We start from the raw sequence: 13,488 nt of genomic DNA, 5'->3' as shown, positions 1-13,488 counted from the left end.
GGCTTTCGGCTCCGAAGGTTTCAGTACCAAGGCTTTGTCAGCGCTGAGGGAGATGGGATCGGTACCGAAGGTAGAGTTGGTAACAACGCACTTTCTCAGAAGCACTACACATACCTGGTGAAGCCAGGATTCGAAACAGACAGCAGAAAAGCTGTGGGTAACACCAGCAAATCAGCAGCACTAGAAAACTTTATTACACGAAGAGAGCCAGGAACGATACAAAATAGCAACATAAAACAGTAAATAGTGCACTGCACCCAAATCCTAACTGTCAGCTTGCCGTCAATGAAAAGATGCTCAAGCGCCATACTAGCATACTTAATTTATTTAACAAGATTATAGAGACCAGCACAACAGTCTCAGGAATAAGAAGCCACAATCTTCCTACCACAAAAGTAAAATAAATGAATGAATGCATGAGAGATTTGTTCAGAGCACATATACCTCAAAAATTGCTGTCTGTACTTTGCAAACCACTCAACCATAAAGAAAGAGAAAGATAGAGACAGAAGGTCATTTATGTAAGAAATATGATTATAAAAACTTTCTACAACTATTGTGATTACATTGGACACAATGAGAAGCAGGCATGGCATTCCAAGCTATGAACGTTAGGACCGAAAACAAGTGTCCACCTTGTCTGGCTATTATATACTTCGGTGCATGGACCGTAAATTGTGATTTTGAGCATAGTAGACGAGATGGAAAATATCATGAAACCATGCTTGTCATGTATGATCCAGATACAGTGTGGCATAATGTTTTGTGGCAAAGACTATGCGCCTTAAAATGTCTTCTGACAGACAAGCAGCCAAAGCAGATCCTGGAGGTGGGCAAAGATAGGTGTGCTTCTTTTTAATCCCAAAATAGTTGGGAGCAGCAGGCCTTTTGCACTATCCACACTTTACGTACTAGAAGTGTAGGAAGATCCACAAGTAATGAGTTGCAGAAGCATTCAGCTTACAGTATAACGAAGCTAAAGACCCAACAATAAGCCATACCATAGAGTGTCCATTGCTGGGCAGGTGATGGGGCAGGGGAAGTCCATCGAGGTGATAGCTAATAATTTCAGTAAATGACAAGAGGTTCAAGAGGTTAAAGGTAAGAACACTGGCCATTTAATAATATTGTTAGAAACTTTCAGGACGGAACGTGTTTCAAAAGCCTCATTAAAGACAAAGGACTACAAATTAACCCTGCAACCACAAGAGTACCAGAGAAACCTAGAAGTGGAAAATTAGTTTATATCACAATATCATTCTAGATGAAATGGTAGAAGTTTGAGTAAAAAAGTGTCTTAGGTTCAGGAAACATGTCATGATTGTCATGGGGATATAGAAATCAGTGACCAAGAAAAGGTTGCTTTAGGTCAATGAAACCAAGTGAAACAAGAGAATGACGTTGGTATAGAGTTACACATTTGAATGAAGGAATGTGTAAAGGAAGAAGCTAAAATGAGGAAAGAGAAGTGAAAGGCGTTTGAAGAGGTGGATATTAATTTGAAAAATGTTTGTATATAAGAATAAGTTGGGGGATCTGTGTAAGGAGAGGTGGAAGTGAATAATTAAGAATTGAAGAAGATTGCATTGAATATGTAAATGGACTGATGTCAGAAAATGTACAAGTCGAGCGGAAGAATGTATTGTGAGTTGGAATTTAAATAAAGATCATAGAGAAGAATGTTTGATCCACTGAGCAAAGACTACCTTGGATATAGAATGTTGTAGGATTGTGGCACTTTGCAAAAAAAACCGAGATCTGACAAAAGGTATCTGAATATCAATTAATCTAAATCGACATACTGTTTGCTTACTGATGAGGAATGTGTAGGTTTAACTTGTTATGCTTTGAAATTCCATTGTGTAAACAAACACCACAACATCTTGTATGGGGTGGTTAGGTTCTCTCGGGGCAGTTAGTGATGACTAGAAATGCACTAGCTGCACTGGGCTTCGTATTCATACCATGCTTTACTTACTTTACTTTCTGTCTGGAGAGAGCAGACCTGTTTAGTACAAAGAATTGTTCTTTCCTTTTTCTGCACACTTTCCATACTAAGCTGCATTCGCATATGAATGGTCAAACTGATTAGGTTTTGCCCCGAATGCCCTGGTGGAATAGCTGCCACCGCCTTCTTGCACTTGTATTTTCTGCATATTACAGTAAGAGGAGTTCCAGTATTTTTCTGTTCTTGTCATTTCATTCAGGTTATTTGGCGTTATCTTTGAAATGGAGCGATTTTAGCTAGGGTATTCTATTTTTTAAAGTTTTACATCTTTTTAAATAGACCAACAATAGAATACCAGTAATAATTTTTGGTTTCAGCATATCTCTTAAATTTATAAAGAGTTTTATATAGCGCGATCTAGACCCGAAGTTATCGGGTATCAGAGCACTTTACATAGCACCAGTTTCGTTATATGAGGACACATTAATTTTTGTTAGGCACGGGGAGATTACGTGATTTTCCCAGAATCACAGGATGTTTAGTGTCGTTGCTGAGACTCGAACCCGGTTCCCCAGCTTCGACGTCGACCGCTCTAGCTGTAAGGTTACATCCTCTCCCTTTAGCATTATTACACTACAAATGCACCAATTTGGTTCATTCCTATATCATATGTCACTGTGGCATGTTCTACATGTATTTTTTTTTAATCAACATGTTACTCAAATATATTAATTGACAAGCAAAAAAGATGCTATGATTTTTCTAGAATTTAAAATATACAGTTTGCAAGTAATGTTTTTTTAACATGCAGGGTTATATTCTTGGGCTTCCACAGACACTGTTTCGAGTTATGTCCCATCCTACTGTGGGTACAATTGCATTGTTGGCCCACTAGGCGCAATAGGACGTGGCTGTTGTGGTTTCTTTAAAAAGAAAGACAGAAGTCTAATATTCGCTGTGTTCTCCGACTGATCACTTGACAATCGTGACTGTACAAAATGAGTATTCACCTTTAGTTCTAGCCCCTGTAATTGTTCCATGCTAGGCCCAAAGTGAGTACCAATCCCGCCAGAGCATTCCGTGTCCTTAAAGAGATGATGAGAGGTAGGAGGGTAACCGGAGAGAAAAGATCAAGCCTGGTGTCCCAAGAATCTGGAATCACATAGAGAGAATCTAGGGGAGAAAGACAGAAAAGAAGAAGAAAAAAATAGATATTTAGAGAAAGGTATAGGACAGAAATATAAAAGTGTGACCAAGCAGATAAAAAAATAAATGCGAGGAGCAAATGGGAAAATGAAAAAAATCGTGAAAGATTGATTTGCAGAATTTATGATTTAACAGCAAACATATTACCCCGCTCACTTCTAAATTTGTTTTTTTAAAACACAAGATCTAATAAAATGAAAACGCAAGTCTAACATCAATTAATTTCTCAGCTGAGCATTAATATAGAGAAATGTAACCATGATGATTTTGAAAAGATCAACCACAAATGTACATTCAATAGGGACAGATTTTGATTGCTGGGCCAATGACTGTGGGAACTTTTAGGAGGCCATCATTTCTTAGACAGTGATAGCCTTATTGAAACTTACCGTCAACACTCTCGACAGAAAGCTGTAGGCCGAGGTTGTACCGTGGGTTCATTACCCAGTGATTACTCGTTACTGTTATGTCGAACACAAGCCATCCCTCTTCGGCAGCCCAAATGACTCTACTGTCCAATGGGAACAAGTCTGAATCCCTGAAAAGAAAGTTTAAAACATTGTTTTACCACTTGAAGTATTATAAGATTTACTTTACAGAAGTCAATTGGTAAAGATATTTATCAACAACACTAGTGAAACTTCGTTCAACAAATTGCCAAATACTCTAGGGTTAGCAACAAGAGATGTTTTCTGTGAAAACGCTGCCTGCCTCCATGTTTATCAACTCCGCCAATCACCACCCCTTTTGTACCGCTTTGGCCACCATAAGTGTGGCAGGGTATGCTCAGACGTGAGTCCCTTGCTCACTTTGCCACTGGATTCAAGCAAGCCGGGCTGAAGACGGCTGGAATGCCAGAAACCGGTCCTCGGAAGCGTGTTTCCGGTCCAGGGAAGGCATGGCTTGGCAGTTCGGGCTGGACTGTTCCCATGAGGCACAGGGTCAGACTGATTTACATATAGCCATGTCTGAACTGGGGTGGCGGAGTGGGCTAAAGAACGGTGATGGATCAAACCCAGATCTTTTGACTGGGTGTGAGTGTTTGATTGGTTCAGATGCTCCGTCCATCACCACCCCTTTTGTACCTCCATGTTTATCAAGGCATATTGTACTGTTATTAGGTGGCACGGATACTTCTTATACAGCATCCATAACTTGTGGTGATGGTTTTTAAAGGACCAAACAAAAGCTTACATTATTCCGGCATTAGCTTTGATAAACGACAAGGGTGCAACCCACATTGGAAATAATAAATGCTTTATCATAACTTCCAAAAAACTGAACCCTGGCTCATTTCAGAAGATTCCACTTTAACAAACATGTTGGATTCTAGTCTAGATCTGTAAGAGAAGATTTTTCTGAAAGTAACTACCTCTTCATGATCCTAAAATAAAGACCCTGGAGATGGTGGAGATGTTGAAGAAGGGTAAAATATGATTAACTTGGCTGGTATACATTAAATTTGCTGTGAGAAGTGTTTCTCAATGTAAACATAAAAGACAAAACCTTCCTGCAAACCTTACTACAGATATCAGTATAAAGCCAGTGCCTAATGCAACAAATGGTAACTATGGAACACCTCACTAAACTAAAATGACGAGTTTGAATAAGATGATATTTATAAATGAGATCCAGTGTAAGGTCTGGGCAGTAGGAATAGACAGTGGGAAAACGTATTCCAGTGTTCACGAGCTAGCGAAAAAAACAAACAAGTGGTATTGGATACAGAGCTGGCATGGTACAGCAAGTTAACTTTTGAAGCAGAAAGAAAAAACAATCCAAAATAACATTAAATTGTAGAGCCATAAACGGTAAAAGTAGAGAAAAAAAGTATAGTTCACTATATAGGGGCATGCTTATAATGCCGTGATTTCAGTTTTGCAAGAACTGAACCAAATAGAGTAAGACATCATCCAACGTTGGGTCTTGTAAAGGAGTTAAGAGTGCTGTTGTAAACATGGGAAGAAAATATTAGAGATATGGCAATCAAGTGCATTGAAGTGACAATTATAGGGCAAAGTTAAAATAATATAGCGTGGGGAAGCTTTGAAGTGTCGGAAGGAGGTGAGGTCAATGGGCATTAGGCTTGGCAGCCCAGATATTAAGCAGGACAAGAAAAGGGTTTAGAGAGGGTGGACTCTACAGGATTGATCTTTGGGTGGAGGAGCAGGTGGACGAAATCATTTAAAGTTGCAGGGGGTTTCCACTTAACACAGGCAATCTGCAGAAGAGTCACATTTAATCAAGTACACTTTCAGCAATTAAATGTGGTTACAACTAGTAAATGGATTCAAGCTTATAATAATTTAGTCAATATTGCAGTCATGGATATTCATGCATTAAACATATAAGAAAATATTTGTCAAAATAGCATTGGCCCATAATTGGAACAGAACATGCTACGCTGGCTGTGCCGTTATTAAATTATGTTCTAGTTAGCAAGTGGAACTCAGCACAACAGTCTGTTGTCTGCATCCCAACAAATGTACTTAAATCCAAAAAGTCAACTGTGTTCGCCTTGCGTGTGTCTTATGAGTATAAACGCGATTCATGGGATACTCCCATTCATTAAAAGTGCAAACAACCTGCAATTAACAATAGTAGGGTAGGTATTTCATAATGCATCAAATTCTTTCTTCGCAACAGCCTTAATTGGTCTAAGGTGTGGTGCCCTTCTGCAGTAAAAATAGCAACACAAGACCAACAATATGCAGCATCTACCCAAAATGAACCTGACCATGCAGTGATCACACAAACGTCTCTTTAAGTTACCTCCAGGTCCAGAATAGTGGGGTCATAAATTACAGTGAAAACATGTGACCCAGCTAAAGGTGTTTTAAATGTCTCCAGAGTGCATCATTCGAATATTTACATTTTAGCGTGCCCAACAATGGCCACAGGATGGAACATGTAATAGCAATTCACGAGTGAAGATGGATTTGCTGCCCCAATAGCTTTTCTTCCTTACCATTAACAGTGGGCCATGCAAATGAGTCTAATATCACTCCCTCTCTCACCAACAAACCTTCTACTGTGAATATATATATAAAATAAATATATATATTTTTAAAAGTTTATTATCTTGGTGTTGCCGTTCCTAAATATCATTCCAGCTTCCTTATCTTATCTATAATGCCCAGCCACTCTGTGGAATATTGACCTTCACATCATTGTCTTGGTCCTATGTTCATCGTTCTGGCGGCAATGTTCCAGTAGTTAAACAAAAATATAACTAGCATTGACAATAGTGGTGGGGTGGACCCACGTGCTTACATTTTCAATGTTCAACCCAATCCTGGGTGAAGAATTTGTGGTGCCCTCACGGGAGCAGTTAAGATGTATTTATTGCCAACACACCAAGAGAACTGGACAGATGCGTTTCAGCACGATCTCTTTTCTCAATGTCAGTGCGATCGAGCTGTTGGAAGTATTTAACCTATTCTGTGCTCGTGACGGAACCACGCCGTCTTGAGACACGGGCGGCGTGTGCTCATGATAGAGTGGTTCGGTCATGCCGCTCCGCACATACGGCACGGATTCCCCGCCTGTGCGGACGAATTGATAAATGGGCGTGGTCATGACGGAACCACGCCGTCATGAGCACACGCCACCCGTGTCTCATGACGGCGCGGTTCTGTCACGAGCACGGAAGCACCGCGCTCAGTCCCACCCTGCGCCGCAGCGGAATTCGTGCCTCGGCGAAGGGGTTAAGTAAACTCACAATTCGAATTGGTTCATATGGATTATAAACATTAAAGACTGACAGGAGTAGACCTCAAAGTCAATTTCATGGCGGCCATCTCACACTTCAATGACGTCCCGAAATTAACATTGAAACAAACATTTTACCATCATTAACTGGGTCAAATCATACTATGCATTTAATTCATGGCATACCAACGATGATTATTCATACTTGTATGACCCTTAGCTTGCGTGTTATGAATTTCATGCAATATTCCCAAATGACCTACGCCCTGGCTAGACAAATACTGCAAAATACAATTGTATACATTTCTTCCATACAGGCCTCTCACTCTCATCCACTTGGCAGCATTCTGCATAATTTAATGCATATGCGACCCTGAATTATTATCTCTAACATTACATTTAAATATTTTCAATTGATCACACCCTGAATGGGCAAACACTGCAAGATAGCACGGCACACATCCTTACGCATGGGCCTATCAAGGTCACCCCCGTAGTGAAGCTCAATGCTGAGCAGTCAGGACAGGTCCCTATTCAGTTCCCAGTGGGTAGACCACTTCAATGCCTCATATATAAAAAAAAAATGTATGGAGTTTTATATAGCACAAACTCGACCCCAAGGTATCGGGTATCAGAGCGCTTTACATGAGCACCAGTTTTATTACAGACAGGCACATCTTTTTATTTTTTTGTTAGGCACTGGAAGATTATATGATTTGCCCAGAATCATAGGATGTTGAACGTAAAGACTCGAACCCAGCTCGCAGCTTCGAGGTTGACCACTCTTGCCGTTAAGCCATATCCTCTCCCTTTATTATCCTGTTGGGTTGTTCACAATCTGAATCTATGGCTGGGACTGCTCCTTATCCTATTTTCTCATAATCTGTGGAACCTGTTCGAATGATGAACACTCCTAAGAAAAAACCTTCAAAAATAACCTACAAAAAAGACCCCTGATGTCCAGGATGAGTACACCATAGAGCCATGGCCTTCTTCCTGACTCATTGTGCCAAGGGAACTGTTAGGGACACTTAATAATTGCTGGAGGAGCCGAGCAGGGACATCTGATTTCATTGAGGTCGTGTGGAGTCTGTGGACGCTGACGTGACTTCCAAGAAAGACCCTGAGAGGTCACAGGAGCCTGCAAAAGAGTGTCTTGGTCCTCTGGAGTTGCTGATTGCCCTTAAATCGGGTAAGACCATTTAAGGCCATCTGGTCTGCAGGAGACTTGTATCAACCTCGCAGCCAAGCACTGTTGACTTAACTCTTAAGGCCAAACAAAAAACTTTGTTTGCATGGGGCTAGCATGGACCGCTTCTGGGAGTTACCTTCAGTATCAAAAGGGAAATATCAGACCGCACAAGTTATGATAGAGGGACTCTGGGATTTCACCCAGCATGACACTAGCGAGCCAACTTAAGAGGCTGTGGAGGTTATTTTAGTGTGCAGATGCTAAGCCTTGAAGGTTGGGGAGAGGGGTTGGCCTAACGGCTAAGGCGCTCGACCTCGGACCTGGGGAACTTGGTTCGAGTCTCGGTAACGACGCCAAAAACCCCCTGTGATTCTGGGCAAATCACTTAATCTCCCCGTGCCTAAAATGAAAGTGTGTCCTCATGTAACGTAACTGGTGCTATGTAAAGCGCTCTGATAACTGATTCGGTTCGGTTCTAGTTCGCGCTATATAAAACTCTGCAAACAAAAAAAAAAAAAAAAAAAAGAAGATGAAAGGGGAAACCAAATGGGCGATTGCCACACATGCGGGCTATCACCAACAGGGATCAGACCTATCCAGTAGCCCGTCATTTTAAGACTGAGAACGATAGCACTGAGACATTCTGAACCTCTTCCGTTTGGACCAGGTTCAGAAGGATGAGAGAGAGGGGGTGAAAGAAAGAAAAGATTAAGGATTCTTGCATCAAGATACTTGGTGGAGTTACAAACCAAGACCCTGCGGGGACTTAAGAGGAGCTATTGGTACACAGAGGTTGAAATGACTTCGTGAAATAAACATATGAGACACTTGTGATATTATGAGGTGGCAATCGGCCATTTGGAGTCGCCTTTTCTTCTTTTTTATAGGATTTCTTTTTTGTAGAATATTTCTTAGAAGTGTAAGATGGCCGTCATGAAACTGACTTTGGTGAGGTCTACTGCTGTCCGTCTTTAATGTTTTTAATCAGTAGGAACCAATGTATTGTGAGTTTATTTAAATGCTGCTAAAAGATCAGTCGCACTGACCTTGAGAAAGGCGATTGTGCCGAGAAGCATCTGTTCAGTGCCTTGGCAATAAATACATCTTAACAGCATATATATATTCCCCCACCCACCCTTCCGAGGCTCTGAGTCCCAGAGACCACTGACCTACCTGGGGCCTTTGAGAATAAATAAATAAATAATGATGGAGGGAATCCGTGCAGACACACACCCTCCCCCTTCCTGTACTTCTGGATGCCCTGGGGCCCACCACATTCCCAGGGCTATAAAACAATTGGCAGAGAGGACATGTCGACCCCCCAGACACCAGGGACCACCACCTCCCCAGGGCTGCCCGTACAAACAGAAGAAGGGTGGTCGCATGGTCGCCTTTTTGGAACCATATACGGCCCAGGGAACCGCCACCGCCCAAGGCCAGTTCTTGCTATATCTTGGGGTGTCCACCCTAGAACATAGCGGTTTGATTTCCTTTGGCGGAACAAAAGCAAACACTTCAGTTCCAGCAGTCGGGAGCAGTCAAAATGCTCCCGCCCCCTGGAACTTGAGGTTTCCTTTTTTTGCTGCCCGCAGGCATGAAGGCAGGGAAAGAGATGAACGCTTGCTCTCGCACGCAGGGAGCTGCATTTCCCACAGCTCCATTCTTGTGAAAGCAATGCCAGCTCCCAGAGTCTGATTTGGCCTTCTTCCTAACACAGATAGGGCACTTATAAAATAGAGAACCATAATTCTGAAGAAAATGCCTCAAAATTCTGTTAGCAAAAGCTTAAAAAATTGAGAAGATAATAAAAGATGTCAAGTGAATCAAAGAAAACAAATTTCACTAGTGAATTTTGAAGGAAAAAAACTAAAACAGCCAAGCTCAATGCTCCAGTATACTGTAACCAGGATCCGGAAAAAAGAACTGACTCAACTGCCACCAGATAGGCATGATGGGATACTGGTGGTCTCAGAGTCCTTAAAGGAGCAGACACTATTTTAAAACGCACATAATGGCAGCCTATGGTGCTGCACTGTCCTTCATCTTTCATAGTCTACCTTTACAAAAGAAAGATTTAAACTGTTTATAACATTTTAACTTCAGTGTTTCTGCAGTCCTTCCTTAAGAAAGACAAATGTCTACACTTAAAAACATGTTCTGTGAAGTGCTCCGCACATGGGTGGAACAATTCACATGCTTATGACTATCAACGAAGATCCCCTACAAGAGAAATAATCCTACCCAGCACTTCAATAATAGATCAGAGTCAAAACATTTAAAACGCACAGCTCTTACACAGAACAGTTTCCTCTAAAATTGTGACTGTACAGACCTTACAACTACCCCAATGCAAAATGGGGAATCAGTGCTTACTAATTAACCCTGAACAGACAAGAGAAAGTAAACATGGTGTTGTAAATGACAATGTCTTATACCAATGTATTTTGGTTTGGAGTGGAGTGGATGTATGTGGTGACGAATTATGTGGGTTGGACTTGAATTGTTAGTGTGGAATTGTGTGGTTTGGAGTGGGTTTGTGAAGTGTCATTATGTGGCATGGTAGATAAATAGGGGTGAGAGATGCACAAAATAAAGAGACAGAAAGACAGAGAGGGATAGGTAGTTTGTGCTCTAAGTGCTGAATGAACTCCAGACAGAGGAGCAGAAAGTGTGTGAGAAAGAAGGGGAGAGCAGGTGACAGACGCATAAAGAGGGAGCACTAGTATATGCAGAAGGCACCCCAAGAAAAGGAGGCGAGAATAGGAATGACGGATGGAAACCATGAAAAGGGAAGGGAAAGTAACTGTGCTTGAAGACCTGAAGTCAACCACATGAGAGAAGTGCCCGAACAGAGAATGCAATATTGAAAACAAGCAGGATATTTGATGATGCGTTTTTGGAACTAAACACAAGAGATATTAAAAAGGTTAGCAAAATGAGCCAAGTTCTCTGGAGGTTAACTAGCGGTCATAAGTGCAAAAATACCTTGCACAGGTTAACTAACACAAGTATAATAAAGGAATGGTGAGCTCCACCTTTCAACATTAATACACTCAGAGCTCCATTAAGAGCAAGGGTCACCATTTGATGCCCAGAGTAATCCAGATCTTTTAGAACAACAGCAAGCGAGAGGGTGTGTGCTTTCTAATCATCCACTATTGACAGAGGAAGAAAGTTTTTAACTTTCAACATGCACGAAAGCCAAAGGGACTGGAGGATGGAGCACTGTTTTACGCAGAGAGCAGTCTATCATTGTTAATAAAGCCACAGAGAAATGTGCGTTCCCCATTGACATCAGCCGTCCTGATCCCACCCCAGAGTTAGCAAGGCTGCCCAAAACCTAAAGTACACAAAACATAAGGGGCTGCTCTCCATATGGTGGTCTGTAATGTTGTCATTAAGGGTCCTACTGCATTATGGGCAGATTTCAGTTAGTTCTGGGCTGTGGTTTACACTTACTTCCACATGTAGTTGCACAATTTAGTACTGCGATACATGTGCGCGATAGCAAGCACATTTAAACAAAAAAAAAACGAACTGCAAACACATTATAACAAAACAATTATAAAAAACACCGAAATGCCAATGGCCGCGTCACCCTTACGTTCTTCTAAGCGGGAGAGACGACTCCAAGCTTGCACAAGTGCGGGCTCTTACATCTCTGTGTAACAACCAGAGTAAAATAGTTTTCCTAGGCACGAGCAGGACCTGCCAACTATTGATGTGTGTGTTCCACTGATGCGCCTGCAAAGCATGCACTCCCACCTTTCTCAGAACACTGGCTCCTCTCAAGATGCGATCCACCAGGTTGAAGAAGTGTGCATTTCAGACAGAAAGGATTACTGACAAGATTGTGGTTCACACATCCAATTCGCAAATGGTGTAACTTGACCCTAGAAATACAGGAGTGATATTTCCGACCTGAGCTGCCCACAGTCAGGCGCCATACTCAGCAACTGCCTCCATTCGATAATACACCCAAAGCACATACAAACCACAGCGCGGTGTGTTGTGAATGGATGCCACCTTCCCCAATGAAAAATACCGGCCAGTGGTTCACGTTTTAACATCAATGCAATGTAATCAGTACAGCTGCAGCACAGTGTGTAGAAATTTCACTGAGAACCACAACTTTCGCCTTCTTCCCATCAAAGCACACACCATCCTTAAACATTTAAACAATTATATATCCATAAACTGTTAATTAGGAATCGCTGCAACAGTTTTTTGCATTGTGCATCACACGATCGCCATTAAAACTCCAGTAGGGGGGACCACAACCTCTACCCCTCCGGCAGTCAGAAAGCACAGTGCTCCCAGTTCCCCACCTGATGGGCATAGCCACCTAGCTTCAACAAGTCTGAGTCATGTATTGCTGAAAAACGCAGGTTGTATTTTTGTAAAGGGGTGTGGTAAGAATTAAAGGGGAGCGCTTTTTGGGGGCAAAAGTACCACCAACACCTCAGGGAAACAGAACAGGCTAAAACCTAAAGGCACAACTTGGAGATTATGATCACAGGGGAACCATTAAGTTTAATCCTGTGCAACACAAGATGGCGAAATGTGAGCAGCCTCGTATTACAACAAAAGGATGAGTTTATTAGTGTGTAACGAGAAACTATTTAGTATTTTTAACCATAGATGCCCCCCCCAAAATAATTACACATTAGACACAGTCTAATTGAATCAGTAGGCCTTCCTAAAACAACTCCATATAAAAGAAACCACATAATGAACACTGAACAAGTCGAGTTTAGTGCTTGTCAGAAGAATAACCAGGCTAACACAGATGCTTGCTTAAAATATTATTACAGATCAATGAAGAAGTGTTTTAGTGAGCCAGCATTCAATGTTTTTAATGGAAACTGGCGTTTTAAAATTAATTATATAGGTCTTTAAAAATCAAGGAGTTTTAATCAATATTTACGCTGCCTGGTCTCTGTTCGCACTCAACCACAAAAACACAGCACAGGATAGACACAAACAGCAGCAGCTCCATGAGCCCCCTTGTGGGTAGCTGGTGCGGGGAGGGAATCACTGTTCATCAAGTAAACCTTGAGAGACAGATCATGGGGGAGGGCGAGAAGAGAGGGTCCTATTTGCATTTATCTATTTATATACTCTTATTTACCAGAGTATCACTGAAGATTCAGTGTGTGTGCATGCACTTGTTAAAGAGGGGGGGGTCGTGCATGGTGGCTTAAGCGTCTGAATATAGACCTCTAAGGTGAAAATAACAAATTTCGGGAGAAACTCTGAGAAGGCTTCCCAATTCCAATAAGTGGGAGAGCTGAAGATTCCCACCAAACTTGTGGGATGTGGTGATGGAAGAGTGGGGGGCACGTTTATGGTGGAACTGATAGAGTAGAGGGATATAAAAAATAACAAGCACTGCCTGATCACACACAGCCATAGAGAAGGGTGAAGGGTA

The 13,488-nt window shown here is 41.7% G+C and overlaps 1 protein-coding gene across 5 annotated transcripts in view; it reads right to left on the bottom strand.

Annotated features, from left to right (window-relative positions):
- BMP7 (bone morphogenetic protein 7) overlaps positions 1-13,488 on the bottom strand; it is a 1,264,568-nt gene that overhangs the window by 56,871 nt on the left and 1,194,209 nt on the right. For all 5 annotated transcript variants that reach the window (XM_078651993.1, XM_078651994.1, XM_078651995.1 and 2 more), the window contains one exon: positions 3,544-3,692. In XM_078651993.1, coding sequence (XP_078508119.1) covers positions 3,544-3,692 — 149 coding nt within the window. The remainder of the gene's footprint in view (positions 1-3,543; positions 3,693-13,488) is intronic.

Source organism: Lissotriton helveticus, chromosome 7 (genome assembly GCF_964261635.1).
Source record: "Lissotriton helveticus chromosome 7, aLisHel1.1, whole genome shotgun sequence".
NCBI lineage: Eukaryota > Metazoa > Chordata > Amphibia > Caudata > Salamandridae > Lissotriton > Lissotriton helveticus.
This window is presented reverse-complemented; position numbering and strand designations above follow the sequence as displayed.